This window comes from Siniperca chuatsi, linkage group LG3 (genome assembly GCF_020085105.1).
Source record: "Siniperca chuatsi isolate FFG_IHB_CAS linkage group LG3, ASM2008510v1, whole genome shotgun sequence".
NCBI classification, from domain to species: domain Eukaryota; kingdom Metazoa; phylum Chordata; class Actinopteri; order Centrarchiformes; family Sinipercidae; genus Siniperca; species Siniperca chuatsi.
Genome location: NC_058044.1, coordinates 22037530 through 22057283, shown reverse-complemented (window position 1 = coordinate 22057283; position 19754 = coordinate 22037530). Strand labels below are relative to the sequence as shown.

Genomic DNA, 19754 nt, shown 5'->3' with positions numbered 1-19754 from the left:
GTTTTGGAGATAACGGCCGTAGAGATGTCTGCATTTTTTTAATATAAATTGACTATATGGCACTCGGCTTGTGGTGCTCAAAGCGCCAAAAAAATACATTTGAAAAACTCGACAGAAATGTCTCTTTCAAGAAATCATGACCCGGTTACTGAAGATAATCCACAGATTTGTTGTGAGCAGTTTCATGTAGGAGCTATTTTCTTTCTACCAATAGTTCCTACATTAAACTGCTTACAACAAGGTGTGCTATCAACATTACAGAAGTAACCTGCTCATACTTTCTGATATTGAACACTCCTTTTTATAAATGCATACTGTAATTTAGAAAAAAAAAACCCAAACACCTTTGAGTTTAACAAGTAAAACACAATGGAGAACATTGCATCATCCACTGGGAAAACACTGACCTGTTTATTACATTTCCATGCACAAAAATTGTCCAGTTTTAGTCAGAATACTGAAGTAATCACTCTCTAAAGTGGTGCATGTAAAGGCAGACGGAACAGAAAAAGTCACGCTCACAAACTTATTATACGAAAAAAACAAATAAGATAGTTTGGATATACAGATATAAGCAGAAGTATTAAGCATGACACCTTAGCCAATTTCTGTGTACACTCTATTGTAACTATTTAGAATATAATGTATCCTATTATAGATATTCATTAATGGAATATAAAGTAACAATTTCTGCCAAATGTGTCCTCAAATGCAATGTACTTTATCTGAAAACACACTCAAGTTATTAACACTGGATATTTCTCTTTCGATGACATTGCGAAGCCATACAGGTGGTTAAATCTAAAGGTCTACTAAGCAGCTATCACACTTATGTGTTGCAGCGGCCCTTTTTCTTTTTCCCCCCACGACACACAGGATTTCTCCAGAGCTTCGCTACCCTTTAAAACCAAAAAATAAAGTCTCTCTGAAACCCCATATTCAGCTTACATGCTTAACTTGGCTGCTTGCATGAGTAGCGGAGGTACTTCTTATCCTGCCACACAGTCCTTTAGTTGAAAAGACAGCAATCTCTGGTGATCTTCAATCAAAACTTCCATCCCGCGTGGCGTTCACACAAATTGTCCAACAGTTGCTTTCAGCTGATTTCAACCAATAGCGGCTACTGAATGTAGTCACATGGTACAAAGAGAGAGGAGTCCCTCCTATTGGGTGGCATAAAGTCTGTTAATGACGTACAGGCTTGTGTGCCACTGCTGGGTGGCTGTGATGCACCGGTCTGAATTTTGCAGCGTTGATTTAAGTCAGTGCCACAACTTGTGTGTGTGTGTGTGTGTGTGTGTGTGTGTATGCAGTCGTCTACTGTGTATGTAAGTGAGACAGATAAGAGACAGGTTGTGTCTGTGCGAGCATGTTTTTCCACTCCTATAGTAAATCATGGTATACGTGAGCACATTAATGCTTTCTGACAATCAGTAAGAGTCGCTTTCTTTCATATGGTGACGGGGCAGACGATGATTTTATCCTCCAGCATGACGCTGAAGATAAGGAAGACGAAGTAGAGCAAGAACATGAGAAAGCCCAGAAACTTGCTCATTTTCCACTTGCAAGCTGCGATGGATATGATGACAAAGAGGAGCATGAGGAAGAGAAGGACGATGGCGCAGAACAGGCCATTGCTGCTCACCTGTACCGGCTTGAAGTCGTTGAGGATGTTGTAGATGAGCCAGGGGAATGGCAGACTGGAGGGAGATGAGGGGATGAGGAAGCACAACAGAGAAGAGTTATTTAGGGTATCTCTGAGCTTGATCATGAGCAGTGAACAGCACATGTTCTTATCTAAAAGTGGATATTACACCGGCCTATTATACTGTGTGTTTTCTTGTTGTTTGCTGGACTCACCCCACAGTAATATCAAAGATGTTGGAGCCCACAGAGCTGGACACGGCCATGTCACCAAGGCCTTTTCGTGCTACAATCACACTGGTAATCAGGTCGGGGATCGAAGTGCCAGCTGCTAATATGGTCAGACCCATTATCTCCTCTGTGATCCAGAAAGTTTCTCCAACCTGAAAGGAAGAATACGTTGTTTAATGTTGCAGCTGCAACAGTTTAGAAACTTAATAAAGTCAGAAACACTCCAAACATTCTAGATGGCGAATTGCTGGTTTTGCTTGAAAAAGGTTTCGTTTTGGAATTTTGATGTGAGTTTTATAGATTTTCAGTAATTTCAATCTTTTGTTGGCATCACCTTACAAAGCAAATATACAAACAAAAAGCAAATAGGATCAAACTGTAAAGGTAGATTTGAATAAGTAGAATGGCTAACAGATACAGGGTTTCAGTGAAAAAAACATTTTGAGGCAGGGCAAAGACCAGTGCAAGCAGTGCTTCTACATGTTGATCTTCTGAAAAGCATTGTTCCCTTGCTTTTGGAATCTGCATACCCACGGCAGCTCATATGGAGGCAGTAACATTTTTGTTGCATCTAAAAGTATGCAACCTTATAATCACTTTAGGTAAAATGTTTCACTTTATGTTTTTTTTTTTTTTTAATCTTTACTTGAAGGGTCATATTTTTATTCTAGCGCACAATGGAGACAGTAAGTGCGCACAAGAGTTATTACGTGGATTATCATGGATCAGACTTTCAAGATCTCCAGAAATTAACAAAAGAAATCACATATGTTGGACATCATATTTGTAATGCTGCACATTGCCACTCTGAATCTCCAGGAGGTGAGAGCTTCATCTTTTATGCTCTGCTGTGCTTGGTACAGCAGTTTAAAAGGTATGAGATCAGTAATGCGACAGGCTGAGACAATAACGATTAATCACCACATGTTCTGATTTATATTCAACCGTCACTTCACCCAACACTTTTGCACACAGCGCTGTTAAATTGAGCGTTACAGGTTGATCTGGCTGTGGATCAAGGCAGATTAGCAGGGATTAGCTGCTGTGGTCACACATTCAACACCCTGACTGCTGCACTCTCGTAAGAAAGGCCTCAGAAATAGACTAGAAAAGACAACATAGTTGGTGTATGTGACAAATAGGGAAAGCCTGTGTGTGTGCGTGAAGTACCTGGTGAGCCCACCACACCATCAGGTAGGAGAAGAAAGCAATCCAAGAAATGGCGCCGAGGAAAGTGATGGGGAAGAACTTTGCAGACGTCTGAAAAAACAACAACAATAAAAACTAAATTTAGTTCATCAACCACTCAGTCAAACAACCAACCAACCAATCAAACAATCAACAATCAATCTCTGTTCTAGACTCAGCCAAGAACCTGATATATCACTTAAGGACATTGTCAATGTATTATACAGTATTTTGATCCAACTGTATAGAGAAGTGTAGCCTGATTGCTAAAATAAAAATAAACAAACAAGACTGGAACCTGCGATTACTCCCAAAAGTATTGAGCAGGACATGTAATAAATAAACTAAACTAGAGAAGTTGTAGTCACAATATATTTGTGTCCTGTATGTATTTATTTATGTGTTTTAATGCACATAAACATGCTTGGGTGTGTATTGGGTATTTGTACATGTTTGTACACATAAAACATGCTTTTCATCGAGAATATGTGTGTGTGTGTGTGTGTGTGTGTGTGTGTGTGTGTGTGTGTGTGTGTGTGTGTGTGTGTGTGTGTGTGTGTGTGTGTTGTCACCTCTCTCCTGACGTCAGGCAGTGTGATCCACAGTGGAAGGACGATGGGCAGGATTATTAGGTAGGTGATTCGTTTCCTTAAGGTATCGGGCCAGGCTAGGCTCAGAGGCTGGTCTTCATCCTCCTCTTCTTCACCACCCTGAGGAGGAGGTCATTACGTTACATCAACTGTACGTATTCATATCAATATTTAGACTCAATCAATAATTTCCTTCATGATAATGCTGTGTATCACTGAGTTAATTATGTTAAATTCTGTTCAGGTTTTACAGCTTTTTTACTTATGTACTTGACTGAGGCTCTATAGAAAATGTCTGAATTCAAAGAGCCTTTGACGTGAACTTTGAGGAATGCTGACGGATGACAGTCATACCTCGTCGCCTCCTGCAACACCGTTCATGGGTGGTGTGACTTCCACTGCAACATTTGAACTGTTGGGAATGTTTTTATCAGCTAGAGGAAAGAAAAAGGGCAGAGAGAGACAATAGAGTTTAAGGGACTTCTTCACAAGGACAGTATTAAATGAAAAGGAGTTGTCTAATGACGAGAAGAGAAGAGCTGAAACTTAGTACAATTAGCTTTTCTTGGAGGTTGTGTCTGGGAGAGGGCTCCTATGTTGAGAAAGAAAATATGCGTATTAATTTTCCAATTTGATCCAACTACAGATTAATTGACAAATCAGCCAGTTAGCTGATAAATAAATTGACAAATGTCAGTTCTTGATTTCATTAAGAAATTGGCAAATCCCATTTAAATCAGAGAAATCAGACAACTGAATACATGAGAAAACAATAAATTCATTAATCCACAACTTGCTGATAAAAAAGTAAATAAATAACAAAAATATGTAATTGGATGATAAAATTATAACTTCACAAAAACAATCTTTGTAGCAGTAAGTTTTTTTAGCTCACTTTGGATTGTAAACTATCACACTCTCTCGTGCTTTATGAAAGATATCACAAATGTGCATTTGTGCAATCATGACCTATAAAAAAGTTTCAAGCTAAAGGTGGAGGGAGTTGAGTGATGAACGATTTGAAATGATTCGATAATTGATTTGTCAGTTGATTTTTGAGTGGGACAAAAGGACTCCCATAGTTTCACACATCACTGTTACTCACCTACACCGTTGGCATTGGCAGCCTCTTCTTTACACTTCTGCTTGGCCATTTTGTTAAGGATTGACGCCTTCTCTTTGAAACGTTCTAAAACAAAGGAAACTCAGTGAGTCCAGCGTGGTCTCCTGAAAATTAGTGATTAATTAAATGTGCAATGGGGGGAAATATGTTTTGCTACTGTGCTGGGACTACTTCCAGGAGGTACAACTATAGAAAAGAGGTAATGAAATACTAAGAAGTAGAAAGTGGTTGGATTAATGAATATAATAATAATTCATCTTGGCCAAAATACTTACCTCAACCAAACTTGATTATGTCCGTAAACATTTTTTTCTAAAACTAAACCTGAACCTTATCTTAAACATAATCTTCACCAAAGCAATTTAAAATGATTAAACCATTAACCATGACAAGAAAATAGACATTTAATTTTCCAAGCTGTCACAAAGTCTAATTATATGTGGAGGAATGTAGTGTTCATATAATTCATGTCCACAGCGCATCCTCTGTGCTTCATAGTTTGTGTTTATATTTCACAAGATTTTAACATGAATTCTTGTTTTAGAGACCGTGTTGCATTTGAGTGCATGTGTGTGTTTAGTGCAGTTTTTGTTTTGTTTGCTTACCCATACCTTCGTCACTGAGGGGGTCCAGTGTGTGGATCATGAGCTGGAAGATGCTGTTCCTCATCAGTGAGTTGTGCAGAGAGGCACAGCTGCCTTCCCTCTGCAGCCTGGGTTTGGCCTACAAAGATACCAACACAAATACCAAAATGTTAAATGAATATGTATATTCTTATTCCACATTTGCCATCATTCATCATTTTATTTTATACTGCTAAAACATTGCCAAATAAGATGGGTGGAGGGAAAAAAAACCTTATGAGCTGATGAACTTTCAGCTGTTATTTAGTGATCAGAGTTCATGCCAAATCTCTACTTCAGCTTAAATTTCTCTCTAGGTACATGTAGAATATGTATCTCGAAACTCCTTTTTCAATCAAATTTGTTATGGCTGACTTTGAGTACCTGACTTCGGTACCAGACCCTGCAAGGTCAATACTGAGAAATTTACAAAAACAAACTCACCGTCAACTTGTTCTCATCATCTCCAGGTGCATTTACCTTTAGGGAAAAACACAGAGAAAGAAAACATAATATATACAGCTATACTGTATAACTAATAACTATACTGTGTGGACACAGTAACACAAACACATGTACTATATGCAACATTAGGCCTGCAGTAAATATTATATCATTTCATAAAATTCAATATTTGTTGACTTTGTGGTGTTGTTGGATTGGATTGCATTACTACAGTGGCATGGTGGGGAGGGGATAAGTGAAAGAATTAATCGATTATTACAGTTACAATACAGTTCAATAAACCCATATGATCCCAGAAGTGTTTAAGCTTATATTCAAACTGAAAATGTCTTCAATCCCTTACATCCTGTTTACTCAACAGACCTTCAGTAAACAATGAAAAACACACATGAACTCCTAAAGCTATGATATAGATTTTAACTGATCTGTCCCACTAATTGAAACGAAATATTTGAGTGTCACGTTTTAATTTGTTTTCAAGATCAAGTATAAGGAATTTCTCCCATGTCAAAATTTTGACAGCACTGGTGGTAAGGACAGGTAGGAAAGATGGCATGAGCTAAGTTCTGCCAGTGTGCCAGTGTGTGTGCGTGCGTGTGAGAGTGACATCAGTGTCTCCTCCATCTTTCCTCCTCCTCACAGTTGGAGTAAACCGGTGCCAGAGGTTTTGGGTCTCATTCCAACATGAAGACTAGGATCCTACACGCACAGGGGAGGACTCACGCTACATCTCAACCCAAGCCATTTCTTCAGAGGACATATACAGCACAGCGGTGTCACCACATAGAAAACACACACACACACACACACACACACACACACACACACACACACAGATAGAGACTGTGGTGGTGGTGGTTTGTGAAAATACAGAGGTGGTTTATGTCAGCAGTGGGGAGGGTTTGGTGTGGGAATCAGGGATGTTGAAGACAACAGATGGGAACACAACATTTTGTGGGTAGATTTTGTATTGTCAAATGTAAAGGTGAATATTTTTTAGTACAGATGACAAGACCAGAACTATTTATTAGTTTTTATCAAGGAGAGTTAGAGTTTATCAATTGTTGTTACGACTGGAATGATAATTTAACTTTGAATCATTCACACAGGTCTCTTTCACCACACAAACTATCCACTTTATTAACCAGTGACTGGTCTCTGTAGCTTTCCAGTAGAGGTGTGTTACATCACACTGAGACTGACTGCACTGTGGCGTTCTGCCTTGGGTAAAAGTATCATAATCCTCTAAAGACAAGCCCAATTAAGAACTACAGCAAGGAAGCTGTTATTGAATGTTTACATGGCATGAATCGGATGCAAGTTTGCTCCATGAAAACTGACACACTTTATGAGAAAAAAATTCTGATTTGGTTAGACATTAAGTAAAAATGATGGTTAGACCAGGAGGACTTTTTTCTGAACAGTGTAACTTCAGTGTAACAAATAATTTTAATTAATATTTCACAACCAATCTACATACATTGGTGGACAGTTTGTCTAGTCATTCAGCCACGTTTGATTTTACTAATGTTCAGAGGTTTAATGCGTATTAAAGGGTTTGGGAAGATGCTTTTGGACTTGTGTAATTCCTAGGTGAATTAAGAAATGAAATAAATTTAATTCCAAAGCAAACAACAAATCAACAGACTGTCATTTTCTTTGTCTGCTGTTCAAGAGATGTCCTCACCCCTTTCAATGTATTGCTCAAGACAGGTTTCTATGAACATTTACAGTGCAAGATTTTAAAAAATATACTCAGTCACTCACTTGCACCCTCATAAGAGATTCACATAGCTAAACAACTGAATTGGCTTTCTAAGACTTTACAGCCAACAGAATGACAGATGTCTTATTAATTGTAAAATGGACACTCTATTGTTCTGTGTACAGTGTGCTTTGTATCTCTAAGAGCAAAGCAACAACCTTGTATTTAAAAATGATGGATGCAGAAGGATATGGACACAATTACATCACATAGCCAAGGTGTGATGTAATTGTGTCTTTTTATACACTTCCTAATTCATATTATAGAGTACAAATGTCCTACAAAGGCAGCCAAGAACCTGACAGGAATCTGACTCAGACTCTTTGAAAAGCAAACACAGACCAGGCAGAGAGGTGGAGGGTTTTGTTGACACATTTTCATGATGGAGGCCGCAAACTTTGAGCAGATAATCCCTTTAGCGTGCAACTGATAAGACACCTGCAGCCACAGCGAGGCTAAAGATGGGTGGGGTGGGGTGGGGGGTATCACTCCTATAGACTTGTTACATGTTTGTCCAATCCAGATTTATTTGAGTAGGAATTTATTGCTTCAGCTGCATGAAGACTCCCCAGGAAGTTTCTGAAACTGAAGCTGATTTCTTTTCAATGATGTTGGAAATATTTAATTATAACTGTTGTATTTTGTAACGTGTTTGTATTTTGCATGACATACTGTAACTTATTTCGAAATGCTACTAATCTTTGTCACCTTTGCCCTTATCTCACTCAGCTCTCATCTCCGCTCCGATGTATTTGTGAGGTTCTGTAGATCCTCTGCTGGAGCTGCAGCCTCTCCTCAGGTTTCCTACATGAATCACCAGTGTCTGCTGTTTCAGTTCAGTGGTCTCATCCCCAGGCCAGATGAGAAGACTCCCTACAATCCTAAAGATTTACAATAAACTTTCCCTTTGTATCAATTATCATCATCACTGTCATCACTGATACAATCACCTTTTCAAAACTCAAACACTTCATTCCCACGTTTCCATTTTCCTCCCCTGCGCTCTCTCTCTCTCTCTCTCTCTCTCTCTCTCTCTCTCTCTCTCTCTCTCTCTCCAGTGTCCACCTGACTGTCCGAGCTGTGGGACTTAGCCTGGATTAATTGGCAGAGATCACCACTTTTAGACTGGTAATTTTCAAGCCTGCATGTGAAGTCCTGCAGCAACCTTCACAGGTCACTATGCTGTCAAAGATTACTCTTTCGCTCTCATTTGTCAGCAAAATATCTATCTTAATTTAAAATTTACAGCTGCACACAACTGCTCATTTTAACTGCAATTTCATCAAGAAATTCCACTGCAGTCAGTAAGAATTAAGTGCTCAAGAGAACACCTCAACAGTTATAGATACATTTCTTTCACTGAACAGCTGCTGCATTTTTGGACAGCAGCATTTCGATCAAGATCCCGATGTTCTGAAATAACAAAGTCAGACCTGCTGTGGAACTGAAGCAAACAGTTGCAAGTGTAAAATCAACCAGTCAAGTTACTAACTGGTATGAAGAAAAGTGTCACTGTTGTTAAAAAAAGAAGGTTTTATCATTTCAGCTGTAATTTGTTGGATAAATACATAAAAAGGCAATGGGCGTCTGCACTTTGGGTCATGAATATTAAAAACCTTCATTATGGGTAACAGTAGAACTATAATTAGTAACATATGACAAGTAATAAATATTGACAAATAAATTGCTTTGCTGTACAGATACTTATGCCAAGAAATCTTCAGTTTAACAGTTTAAGTGGATGCACAACACTGCTGCATCATGATCCAGGTCTGACATTAATGATTGCAAGGAGAATTTTAACATTTCATTCTCTGCAGAGACTGAGTGACTGATACTGTGCTGTGCTGCGTGTTTGCTGTCGTCACCTCAGGTAAACAGTTGATTAGGGGATCAGAGAGGATTGTCGTCTTTAGTGCCATCAGCAAGCAAACCAGCAGATCTTCTCTCGTCTCTACAAAGAAACTGTAGGCACTGAGTGTACTGTGCAAAACCACCTCAAACATCCCCAACTATGCAAAAAATAAAAACCACACCACGTTATGAGTGTGGCTGCAGGTTGAGGAAGGAGCATTCAGTCTTTTCTCTCAGTTATCTGCTGATTCCTGCTACCCCAGGGAGCATCTGACTATTATTAGTGGCTCTAATGGGATTGGAGAGCATTAACCCGGGGGATTATTTAGCAGCTACCGACACATGAGGGCAAGGCAGTTGGACATCAAGTGCCAGATGACAGAAAGAGACGAGCTGTTCTTGGGCTGAGGTGAGGCAGCCTAAAGAACAGCTGATTCCCAGAAGGGCACAAATGTCAAACGGTGCTTCTGCAACAACAGTGACTGTAAAAGAGGTTGGTGATCACTCAAATAGACTGTATGTGCTCACAGGTTTAGAATAAAAAGAACATGAAATTACATCACGGATCAAATTTAAGATATACTACACAGTTCAGGTGGTACACTTGGAGCCTGGGAAAAACAATCTTATTGTTATTGTCAGTAACTGATTCTTGGTGAATGGACTATGAAATGACAATGAAATAAAAATGTTAAATACAGTTTTCTCTGTCTGAATGTAACGAAAGAAACTGAAAAGTAGTAAATTAGCTCTTACCAATCCATTATTAGGAAAAAAGAAAATATAAGTGATCGACAAGCAAAAAAAAGCTGATAACTATATTAAAGCCCCTAAATAAATGCAAGTCATGCTTCTTGGGAAGCATGACTTGCATGAATGATTTATGGGGAGGAGCTTTAAATACGACTATAATGGAGGCCAGTGATCGTGAGCTCATGAGTTGCCTAAAATGTCCACTGGCCTGAATCACTACCATAAAAATAGTTGCCTCTTTCTAAGAAGTGTTTTAAACCACTATTGTCTCTTAACAGTTTGTTCTGTATACATTTTTTGCGCACAAGACCTCAATTTATTGTCCTATAATTAAAAGAAAGGTACATCTGTAATAAATGTTTCCAGAAAAATAAAAGCCAGATGTTGTGCAACAGTGCACTGCATATGCCCCTGAAGACCTGGTGATGGGTGATGTCGGTCTAGGCTACGGGCAAGCTGCTCTAAGATCAGCCTACAGTAGTTTTAGCATTTGTCACCTGAGCGCCGTATGAGATTACAACATCAGAGAGCAACAGATCTGACTCCAACTGCACACACAGACAGAACAAAAGACGGAGAGACAAACGTGAAAAAAAATAGCTTCTTTGTGTGTATATGTGTGTGTGTGTGTGTGTGTGTGTGTGTGTGTGTGTTAAACCTTTTGAATCTTGTATTCATGCAGGCTCATACTCTATGTGTTATTTATAAACACAGCAGTAAGCAGCACAATGAGCACTCCAAGCTAATCTCAAAATTACACTTTCCCATCATCTTCTCCCGGCTGACGTGAAGTTATTGATTTAGTGCTTGTGAAGTGATAGTGGTATTGTTAGTGTGTTGTGTGAAAATATTAGGTCAACATCCTGTGAGTATGAGTCACACTGTGCAAGAGCCTTTAAGAAGAAAAAACACTAATACTAAAACTCAAAACACTCTCTCAAGTCTCATACTTTCCTAACATTGTGACCAGATGTACAGAGGCTTATGGAATTTGTGTGTAATCCATGTTAGGATCAATAACCACAGATGCTTTGAAATTATGAGCTGAAATAGAGGACAAAACAACACTCAGAGCTACGGCCTTCATCCAGAGTCAAGAGAGCACTTTTTCCAATGTCAGAACAAAGACAAGGGGAGCTAAAGGATGAAGCGTGTTGATGAGGTTGAAGAGATGCTACAAGGATTTCTGGGCTAATTTTGCCATTTCTTCTGCTTTTAGTTTTTGACTAATTTTATCATACAGGATGCTCTCAGAAGTTCATCTCAATCCTCTCAAAACTCGGTCGATTTCATAACTGTCTACAATGTTCAGGGTAGATTTTACACATTTGCCATGGTGAGAGAAAAATCAAAATGTCTAATCCAATAAACAAATATCTCAATATAACCAGTGTGAAAGAAACTTGGACTTGAACCACAAAAGGACTTTGAAATGATTTACTCCTAGCATGGAATTTAGAAATAAAACTATGTATGTCATATTTTGTAAATTTGCATTGTTATTTCTAATGTTCTGACTGGCTAGGGAGCAGTTCCCATATGTAAAAACTATAACATGCTTCCCTTGCCACTAGCAGGAAGTAATTTCTAATCTGGATGAATAAAAGGATAACAGAATTTTGACTGGATTGATTAATTTTATAATTTCAGGCTTGTGTAGTTCAGACTACTCATAGGGCTATGACAGCATCAAAAGTTATCTTTGATGAGTGTGTGACAGTATATCGAAACAGCCTCTCAGAGGTGAACTGACCATCTTCACTGAAGATGATGGTAGATGGGAATAACAGTGAAAACTTGATCAATACACTATTATGAAATACAGAAACTGTAAATTACACCCATGGAAAATTAATCTATTCTTTAACTTTCTTAGGTTCTTATGTAAAATGTCTTTGTATTTTAATCCAGTTGAAGTGGGGACATTTTACATACCAGCGCTGTTACATCAGTCCTATTCTGGCTTGGACTTGGTTACTAAAATTAGCGACTGAAGACGAGTCCTGTTCTTAGACTTAGTCAGCACCAAAAGGCTACAGTCTGCCTCTACTTCTGGCACTGTCCGAGCTGCACAGGTGGCAGGTTAAGACAAATCTTTATATCCTTCCAGAGGGGAATTCAGGAGGGCTTGGCTGCTTGACAGCATGCTGTCTCTTCAGGATGCTGTTTTAACACCCTATCTGCTTCTAGCATAACACCCTCTCAGATTCCCAGAACAGGAGAACTACTATTGTCGGGGTCAGTGGCCATGACAGGTTCACCCTGTGATGTTATTCATTGTGAAATACAAATGCTTTTCTCAGATGAGTCATCAACAGATGCCCAGATTTCAACTAAGAGACACTGACAAAAAACGTTTCACGTTTCCTTCAAAGTGTCAAGAATCACAAATGTTCAATTAAAGAAAAAAGAAAGAACTGTACTTTCACATTCTGAATCTTAGTTGGATATTTAAGAGATTTTCACTTCATTTTTCCTGCTCTCTGGCAAGCTAAAAAGTCACTTAAGGAATCTGAAACTTCTTGATGGTTGTTTCTGATGGGGATGCTCCTTCAGTGGATGGAGGGGTCAATCAGTGAATGAAAACATTGGGGTAAATGTATGAGTGGATGGATGAATGTGAGGATCAGCTGTTGGCACCCAAGATGGGGTGAAAGATGGTTGCTGTTGAGCATAAAGTAGCAAGAGTAGGGTGGGTATCAAAAGAGAAGGAATAAGGGAAGATGGATGGATGGATGGATGGATGGATGGATGGATGGATGGATGGCTCGACTGATGAATGGATGAACAAATGGATAAATAGATGGATGGATGGGTGAATGGAGGAATGGATGGATGGAGTCAGGCTCACCTTTGGTGCAGTCTCCAGCTCGTCCACCTGGTTGCTGCCCAGAATGGTCTTGATGAAAAGCTCTACTTTGGCATTGAACTTCATGAATGTCACGTAGCAGGTGTAGCACGTCAGCAGGCCGATACTTTCCCCCAACGTGATTTGATTATCCAGAAAGAAATAGATGAGCATAAGCAAGCCAATGATATAGAATGAGACGTCTCTGAACAGAGGCCACCAAGTGAGGTTCAGCACCTCTTTGGAGAACAGGGCGCACATCCCGATCACAAACAGGATGTTGAAGACAGCGGAGCCCACAATGGTACCGATACCCACGTTACTGTGGGAGACGAAGACTCCAATGACTGAGGTGAAGAGCTCTGGGGCTGAGCCACCTGCCGCCATGAAGGTGGCTCCTGCTACATCATCAGAAATCTCCAGCTTCTCTGTGATGACAGTGAGTGCAGGAACAAAGAACTCATCGCAGACAATGGCTAAGGCTATGAACATGTACAACATGCCAAACATATGAAAAACCACATAGCCCTGGCGTCTCTCCTCTACACTGAAGTAGTCCGTTGGGTAGTCCCCGTGATTCATCTCTATTTCAGATGATTGCATGGCCAGCGGTGTGTCCTCTGGCGCAACTGAGAGGTTGTGGTGCTGCAGAAGAGTTCTTTGGGGCACTGCTGCGTCTGCTGAGCCCTCGACGGCTGATTCCAGCTCCTTGGCCACTGTTGTGGCCAGCGACAAGGCACTCCATGAAAAGACTGTGCAGACTGCCACCAGGCTGATGATGAAGCCTAGAATCCGTCCAGGCCGCAGCTTTCTTTTGACGCCATGGTAGTGGTGCCTGGTGCAACTGCTGTGAGGGCCCAGAAGAGGTGCAGAGCTGGAGGAAGCCATCATTTTTTGACTTCTTATAGGTAGGATGAAATCCATGGTGTTTGGCGCAGTTTGTCTGGCAGAGTGGAAGTGTCTGGAATCCCCCCCAAAGCTGGGCTGGTGGTGCTGGTGGCTGCGAGGGCGGGGGTTTGACAGGCCGCGACGGTTCACCGATTTGTTTGCATGCTGCTTCCCGGTCTAAAAACAATGGAAGCCCTGCAGTCTGATTCCAGGATCCAGCCCATTCAAAGGCTTCCTCATTACTCACTATAAGACAGAGAGAAAAAGGTGATACAAGTTTTAATGCAAGGGAGCAGATTAAAAAAAATAAGTATACATTCTAAGTCAGTGTACTTTTTCCACTCCTGATATCCGTACAATTTCGACACTTGTACATTACTTTTCTGCTGCTTTCTACTAATACACCATGACATCTCAGAGGGAAATATTGTACTTTTTACACCTCAAAATGTAATAACCATACATACTAGTTACTTTGCAGAGAAAGGTTTTATATGCAAAACATATGATGATTAAAATATAGTACAGTGTTTAAACTGCTACTAGATTAAACTACCTAACTATAAAGAAGTTACACCCCATATACATATATTTAAGTATTCTTACTTAAGTATATGTTTTGAAGTCACACATTTTAGTAACATTTATTTTTACAATGTGGTATTTCTACTTTTACTCAAGAGTCTGAATACTTGTTAGATGGCTTAGTCACAACATTTAACAAAAAAGAAATGATAAATCATAACCTGAGCAATAAACTTTGTTGAACTGTCTATTCTAGATAATGGGTCAATATTCTGCTACTAAGCTTATGTGAACTGTGAGGTCTATATTTGGGTGACAGGTTCCAGAAAGTTCATGTAGGTTATCTCACAAGGCTCAGATGAATACTAATTGCTGGGCAGGTTATTCTCTCTACACTAGTTATTAAATTGATGATTAAAAAAGTCCTATCTGCAAATGCTGTCAGTGTTTGTGTGACTCAGCACAATTACTCATATACTAATATATAACATATTTGAGAGTCTGAATTTTTCAGAGCTGAAATCCCTTAATTTTCTTGTAGCTGGAATAACAGTGCATAGTGATTTGATAATAGCAGCTGATAGTAGCAGTATTAATAGCAGCAATTCTGTTGAAGTGATGTGGCCTTCTTGACATTGTGCTGAGGACCTGCAGTGAGATCTCTCTAAGTGAAGCTTGGACATTAGTGAAAGCTCATTAGGAAGCTATTTAATCCTTGAGAAGATATACTTAGATTAGCCTCAGACCCTGCACACTGATGCACTGCATTAAGTCAAAAAGTAGACACCAACAAAATGATCAGTGAATTTGAGGGACAAAAAAGGACTGATGAAGCATTATTCAGTACTGTAACAACAACACTGGGACAAACTGCAATGTTGAAACTTCACCTCACAAGTCCTCCACAATGCCCCTTCTGAATCTGCTATGAAACACCAATTTATTATATTAAACATTGTAACATTGTAACATTTTCACGACCAACCGTGCTGTGAATGTAGCATTTCAGAAACAAGCTGGACTCTATTAGGATGTTAGAGGAAAGACGCACCACAGCTACACACAAAAAGCACACAAACATATTTTTTTCTCCTACCACACTTGGAAATCTCCCATTCAGCAGGAAGGACTCCAGCAGGCAGCAGGTGGTGTGTCTCTGAGTGAATATTCCAGTAAATTGAACCTCAACGGAGGACAGTCTAGAGACCTCAGAGTTCAGTCTAAAGGTCCCAACAGTAAATCCTCAGTGAGATTTTCCTCCCTCAGCCGAGGTGGAGCTCCAAGACACCAGGTCAGAAGCCCAGGACCAAGGGCTCCTCCCTCCCTCTCAATGTTCCTCCCCCCTTAGATACTGCCTCCCTGCTTCAGTACATCTTCCCCTCTACCTTTACCCTCCTTGTCTTCTCTCTGTCCATGTCCAAGAATGAGGATCAGTGCTATCTATCACAGTCCGTCTTCCTTCCTTCCTCTCTCCACCCCTCCACCTGTTCCCACCTCCCCCAGTGTCATGTATCATTTCTTCCCATCCCATCCCAACACCCAAACAAATGGGTCTTATACAAGGAGCTTACAGCTTGAGGTGGCAGAACTCTATTGTGCCATGAGATCATAGTGCTGTTCTCAAAGCCCTTGAAATCTAGCTCAATTACTGTGTGATATAACACACTGCAGCAGCTTTGTAACTTTTAAATTAGGAAGTCAAATGGTTTACAGTGAAAGATGCATAAGAGACATTTTTAAATCAAACTTTAGTTTTGCACATCTATATTTTTTTATCTGGCATGTTTTCATTTATATTTATTGATACTTTTGCACATTTTTTTCTCATTATTTGCATTTTCTTTGAGACTGCAAATGTGGACATTTGGCCAGAAAGTGTTTTCCTCAGTATATTTTGACACTTCTTTCCAATTCTTGATATCATTGTGCAGTTTTCTGTGAAAGATTTTACAAAATTGCAACAGACAATATAAAGTTTGCACTATATGTTTCAGTCATAAACAGCCAGTTGTTGGACATGACGTCACCATACCTTCTGTCTTTCATTTCCTGAATGTCTGTAATTGCAACGCCTGCTCTTAAGAGACAATCCTGCATCCTTCATTTGTAGCACAACAATAAAACCTTCTGACAGGTGCTGTGGGTCCCAGGACTTGAGATTTTGAATTGCAGAGTTATAGCAGATACAATATGGTATTAATTCTCTCTGCTTATTTTACCAAAGGAATCAAATGAGTCATGTATAAATATTTAAAAATCATTTCTTAAAGTGGAAATTAAAATACATTTTTGATTGAGCAGTGTGTGTGTGTGTGTGTGTGTGTGTGTGTGTGTGTGTGTGTGTGTGTATGTGTTATGTGTGAGTGTGTGCGCACACTTCAAGTCAGGTCAGGCTTTGACACGAGAACTGTAAGCTTCAGTAGCCAGCTGAAGGTGAGTTCAAATGATGTGACCTGTTTTGTTACGTAGCATGTCCATAAGATAGCACCACCTCTACAGGTGCAGTCTGTTTGTCTGTGTGTGTGTGTGTGTGTGTGTGTGTGTACATGTGTGTGTGTAAGAGAGAGAGAGAGAGAGAGAGAGAGAGAGAGAAAAGAGTTAAAGAGTGTTATTAAAGTCAAAACAAGTAAAAAATAATATAAATAATCTCCCACCACTGGCAGAACAGAAATAGAAAACTTTGAATAAGAGTTTTGAATTCAACAATTAGATAAAGACTCAGTACCAGAAAGATTTATGAGAGTGATATAAAAAAAAAACATATAAACCATAAAACCCTGCGGGGATTAAATCCAGCCAGACCTACTTAGCGTTTCTCACCTTTTACTGTTCTTATCCAATTAAACAGGAGCATACTTAATGCAGTGGACCACTAACTTTCCCTCACAAGCAAAATGCTTGATGGTTTACAGTTGTCTGTTTCCTCAGCCAGTCAAGACCATTAAATATGGGGGCTCACCTGGTAGAGTGCACGCACCACGTACTAAGGATGGGTTCGATTCCAGGCTGGGGCCCTTTGCTTGCATGTAATCCCCCCCCTTCCTGTTTCTCTTCAGGTGTTCCTTTCCAATGAAGCCAAAACGCCTGAAAAAAAGAAAAAGAAAATAAAAGACCACTTCTAGGAACAGGAGGGTGCTTCTTAAAAACAATTCTGCACAGAGGATGAAGCAGTTTCAGGATTTTCTCTGGTTGTATGTCTTGGTGGTCCCTGGATTCCCTGGGACCATCTTACATACAGGAAACAATAGAAAATACAAACTGTGCAAAAATGACTTTGATAAAAGGTGTTGTGTCCTCTCTATATTTAGTACAGTCTATATATTTCCACGCTGTAAAACAACAAGGCAATGCCACGGCCCGAGGTGACACTTGGTTTGAAACAGAGGTGTTTGACCTCAGTAAGGATTCTGTATTTGGGCTGTAGCTGCTATTTTCGTGGCTATGTAAAGAAAAGGCTAAACATGTTACATAACCAACCAAGCTAACCTAACCCTCCTTCCGGATAGGCTGAGGTACATCGCCTGCAGAACTTGAAATAAAAATAAGTCTCTTGGCATGCAGAAGAAACCTCACCAGACCTGTGGTAGCTGTTTCAGGTTAAGTTTACAATGCTCTTCTCTTACAAAAATAAATAAGATCTTGTAGGGGTCGACTTTGAGATAGCTGGAGTTACCATACAAAGTTGTAGCCTAATTACAACTGAACACAAACATTAGCCCAGCCTTGATGAACCATGATTTTGTTTCAGACAGTAATTTGCACAATCCATTAAATTATTAGTTGTTGGTTTTTATACATCAAGGTGAGAAGTCATTTTACATTGGTAGGCCAGGCAGTGAAAAGTGAGAGAGACAGATTCATGTTCCTCTGTGACGCTGGGATCAGCAGCAGCTTATTGGTTAAAGCTTGTGCCTGAAATAGCTGCAAAGTTATATAGGAGTTAAAGAGAGAGAGACCCTCTATCTGTGAGCAGGGACTGCCCAGGCAATCGGTGAGATCTATATAATGAGTCTATGAATAGAATATAATAAAATAATTACCTCCCCTCAAGAGAACTAACTGTTCACTAAACCCTGCCTCCTTAATTAAGTTACTGCTGCTACACCTGTCAAGCACAAAGGCAGTTTGCAATTTACCACTTGAAATTCTTAGTAATATTTGAAGCAATTGATCCCTGATTTCAGACAGATGTGGAAAAAAGCAGGCTATAGTCTGCGACCGTCAACTTTGCCAGCTGTTGCAGGCAGATTTTTCAGCTGCAGCTAGCTGACTAATTAAGCTGACATTGGAATTATTAGTTGTTTAAGAGGGAGCATATCTATGTTCCCAGGGTCCTAAATTCCCCTAACCCTCACCCTGAACATGACCCTGGGAACACAGGACCCTTTGTCAGGTTCCCATTGTGTGCCATATAAATCTATAGGACATAACTGCCAACATTTCGGTTTCAAAATACGGGATTTTTTTTCGGGGGAGGGATTATTTTGACAACAGCTAAAGTTAACTGCATGGCTCGCAGTGAGCAGCTACGCACATGCCCCACAGAATATGAATATTCTGCCTTATACTAATTTCATATGAGAGAAAAATCATTTACTTACTGTTGAGTAGAACGTATGTTACTATATGATGTGACAAATTCAAACTAATGCAACGTTGGATAAAGTCACAAAATAGTATAGGCTACAGAGTAAAATCACGTCAAATCAAGTTATTTTAGGAATATTTAAAAAATATTATATTGAACTTAGAAATGATTTACAAGAATATAAAGTATGTTATATTATACATAATATATATGTTATGTTTCAGTGCCTGTTGATACTGCTTTCATTTTTTTTGCTGAATAATACAACATATTTCCTCCTTCATAAAATACAGTACATTTGGCATAGGTCACAGACCGTGTTGTGAGCAGTTTCATGGAGGAACTATCAAAAGAAAATAGTTGAAGCTGCTCACAACAAATCTATGAATGATCTTGAGTAACCGGGTCATGATTTCTGTAAAGAGACATTGCTGTTGAGTTTTTCAAATGTATTTTTTTCACAAGCCGAGTACCATATAATCCACTTATATTTTAAAAAATGCAGACATCTCTACTTCCGATATCTTCAGCAACTCACACCAAAACACTCTAGATGGATAAATAACACTACAGGTAAGAGGACAAATATGTATTTTTGATTTTGAGGTGAACTGTCCCTTTTAGACTTTTTAATTTATGCACACAGAAATGGAATTGGGTAAATGAGCC

The 19754-nt window shown here is 39.5% G+C and overlaps 1 protein-coding gene across 5 annotated transcripts; it reads right to left on the bottom strand.

Annotated features, from left to right (window-relative positions):
* Positions 1-379: 379 nt before the first annotated feature.
* Positions 380-17754, bottom strand: slc24a2 (solute carrier family 24 member 2). Of its 5 annotated transcripts, none has more exons than XM_044190959.1 (11): positions 17457-17754; positions 13088-14218; positions 5844-5879; positions 5382-5499; positions 4759-4842; positions 4207-4245; positions 4008-4087; positions 3636-3773; positions 3046-3135; positions 1861-2027; positions 380-1700 (listed from the first exon to the last, which is right to left on the bottom strand). In XM_044190959.1, exons 2-11 carry the CDS (start codon positions 14006-14008, stop codon positions 1451-1453), a joined length of 1923 nt encoding a protein of 640 aa, XP_044046894.1. In that variant the 5' UTR covers positions 14009-14218; positions 17457-17754; the 3' UTR covers positions 380-1450. The 5 variants fall into 5 exon arrangements, with proteins under 5 accessions (XP_044046894.1, XP_044046893.1, XP_044046895.1 ...); XM_044190958.1 differs by lacking the exon at positions 17457-17754 and adding an exon at positions 15594-15884; XM_044190960.1 differs by lacking the exon at positions 17457-17754 and adding an exon at positions 15594-15883 and having other exon boundaries at positions 5388-5499.
* Between the last annotated feature and the right edge of the window lie 2000 nt (positions 17755-19754).

Excerpts from the sequence above, each read along its gene's own strand:
- slc24a2 (XM_044190959.1), bottom strand. The coding sequence starts at position 14,008 with ATGGATTTCATCCTACCTATAAGAAGTCAAAAAATGATGGCTTCCTCC. Across the intron at positions 4,843-5,381 it reads CCTCAGTGACGAAGGTATGG|AACGTTTCAAAGAGAAGGCG; the intron begins GTAAGCAAACAA and ends CCTTTGTTTTAG. Across the intron at positions 1,701-1,860 it reads ATCTTTGATATTACTGTGGG|TCTGCCATTCCCCTGGCTCA; the intron begins GTGAGTCCAGCA and ends ATCTCCCTCCAG.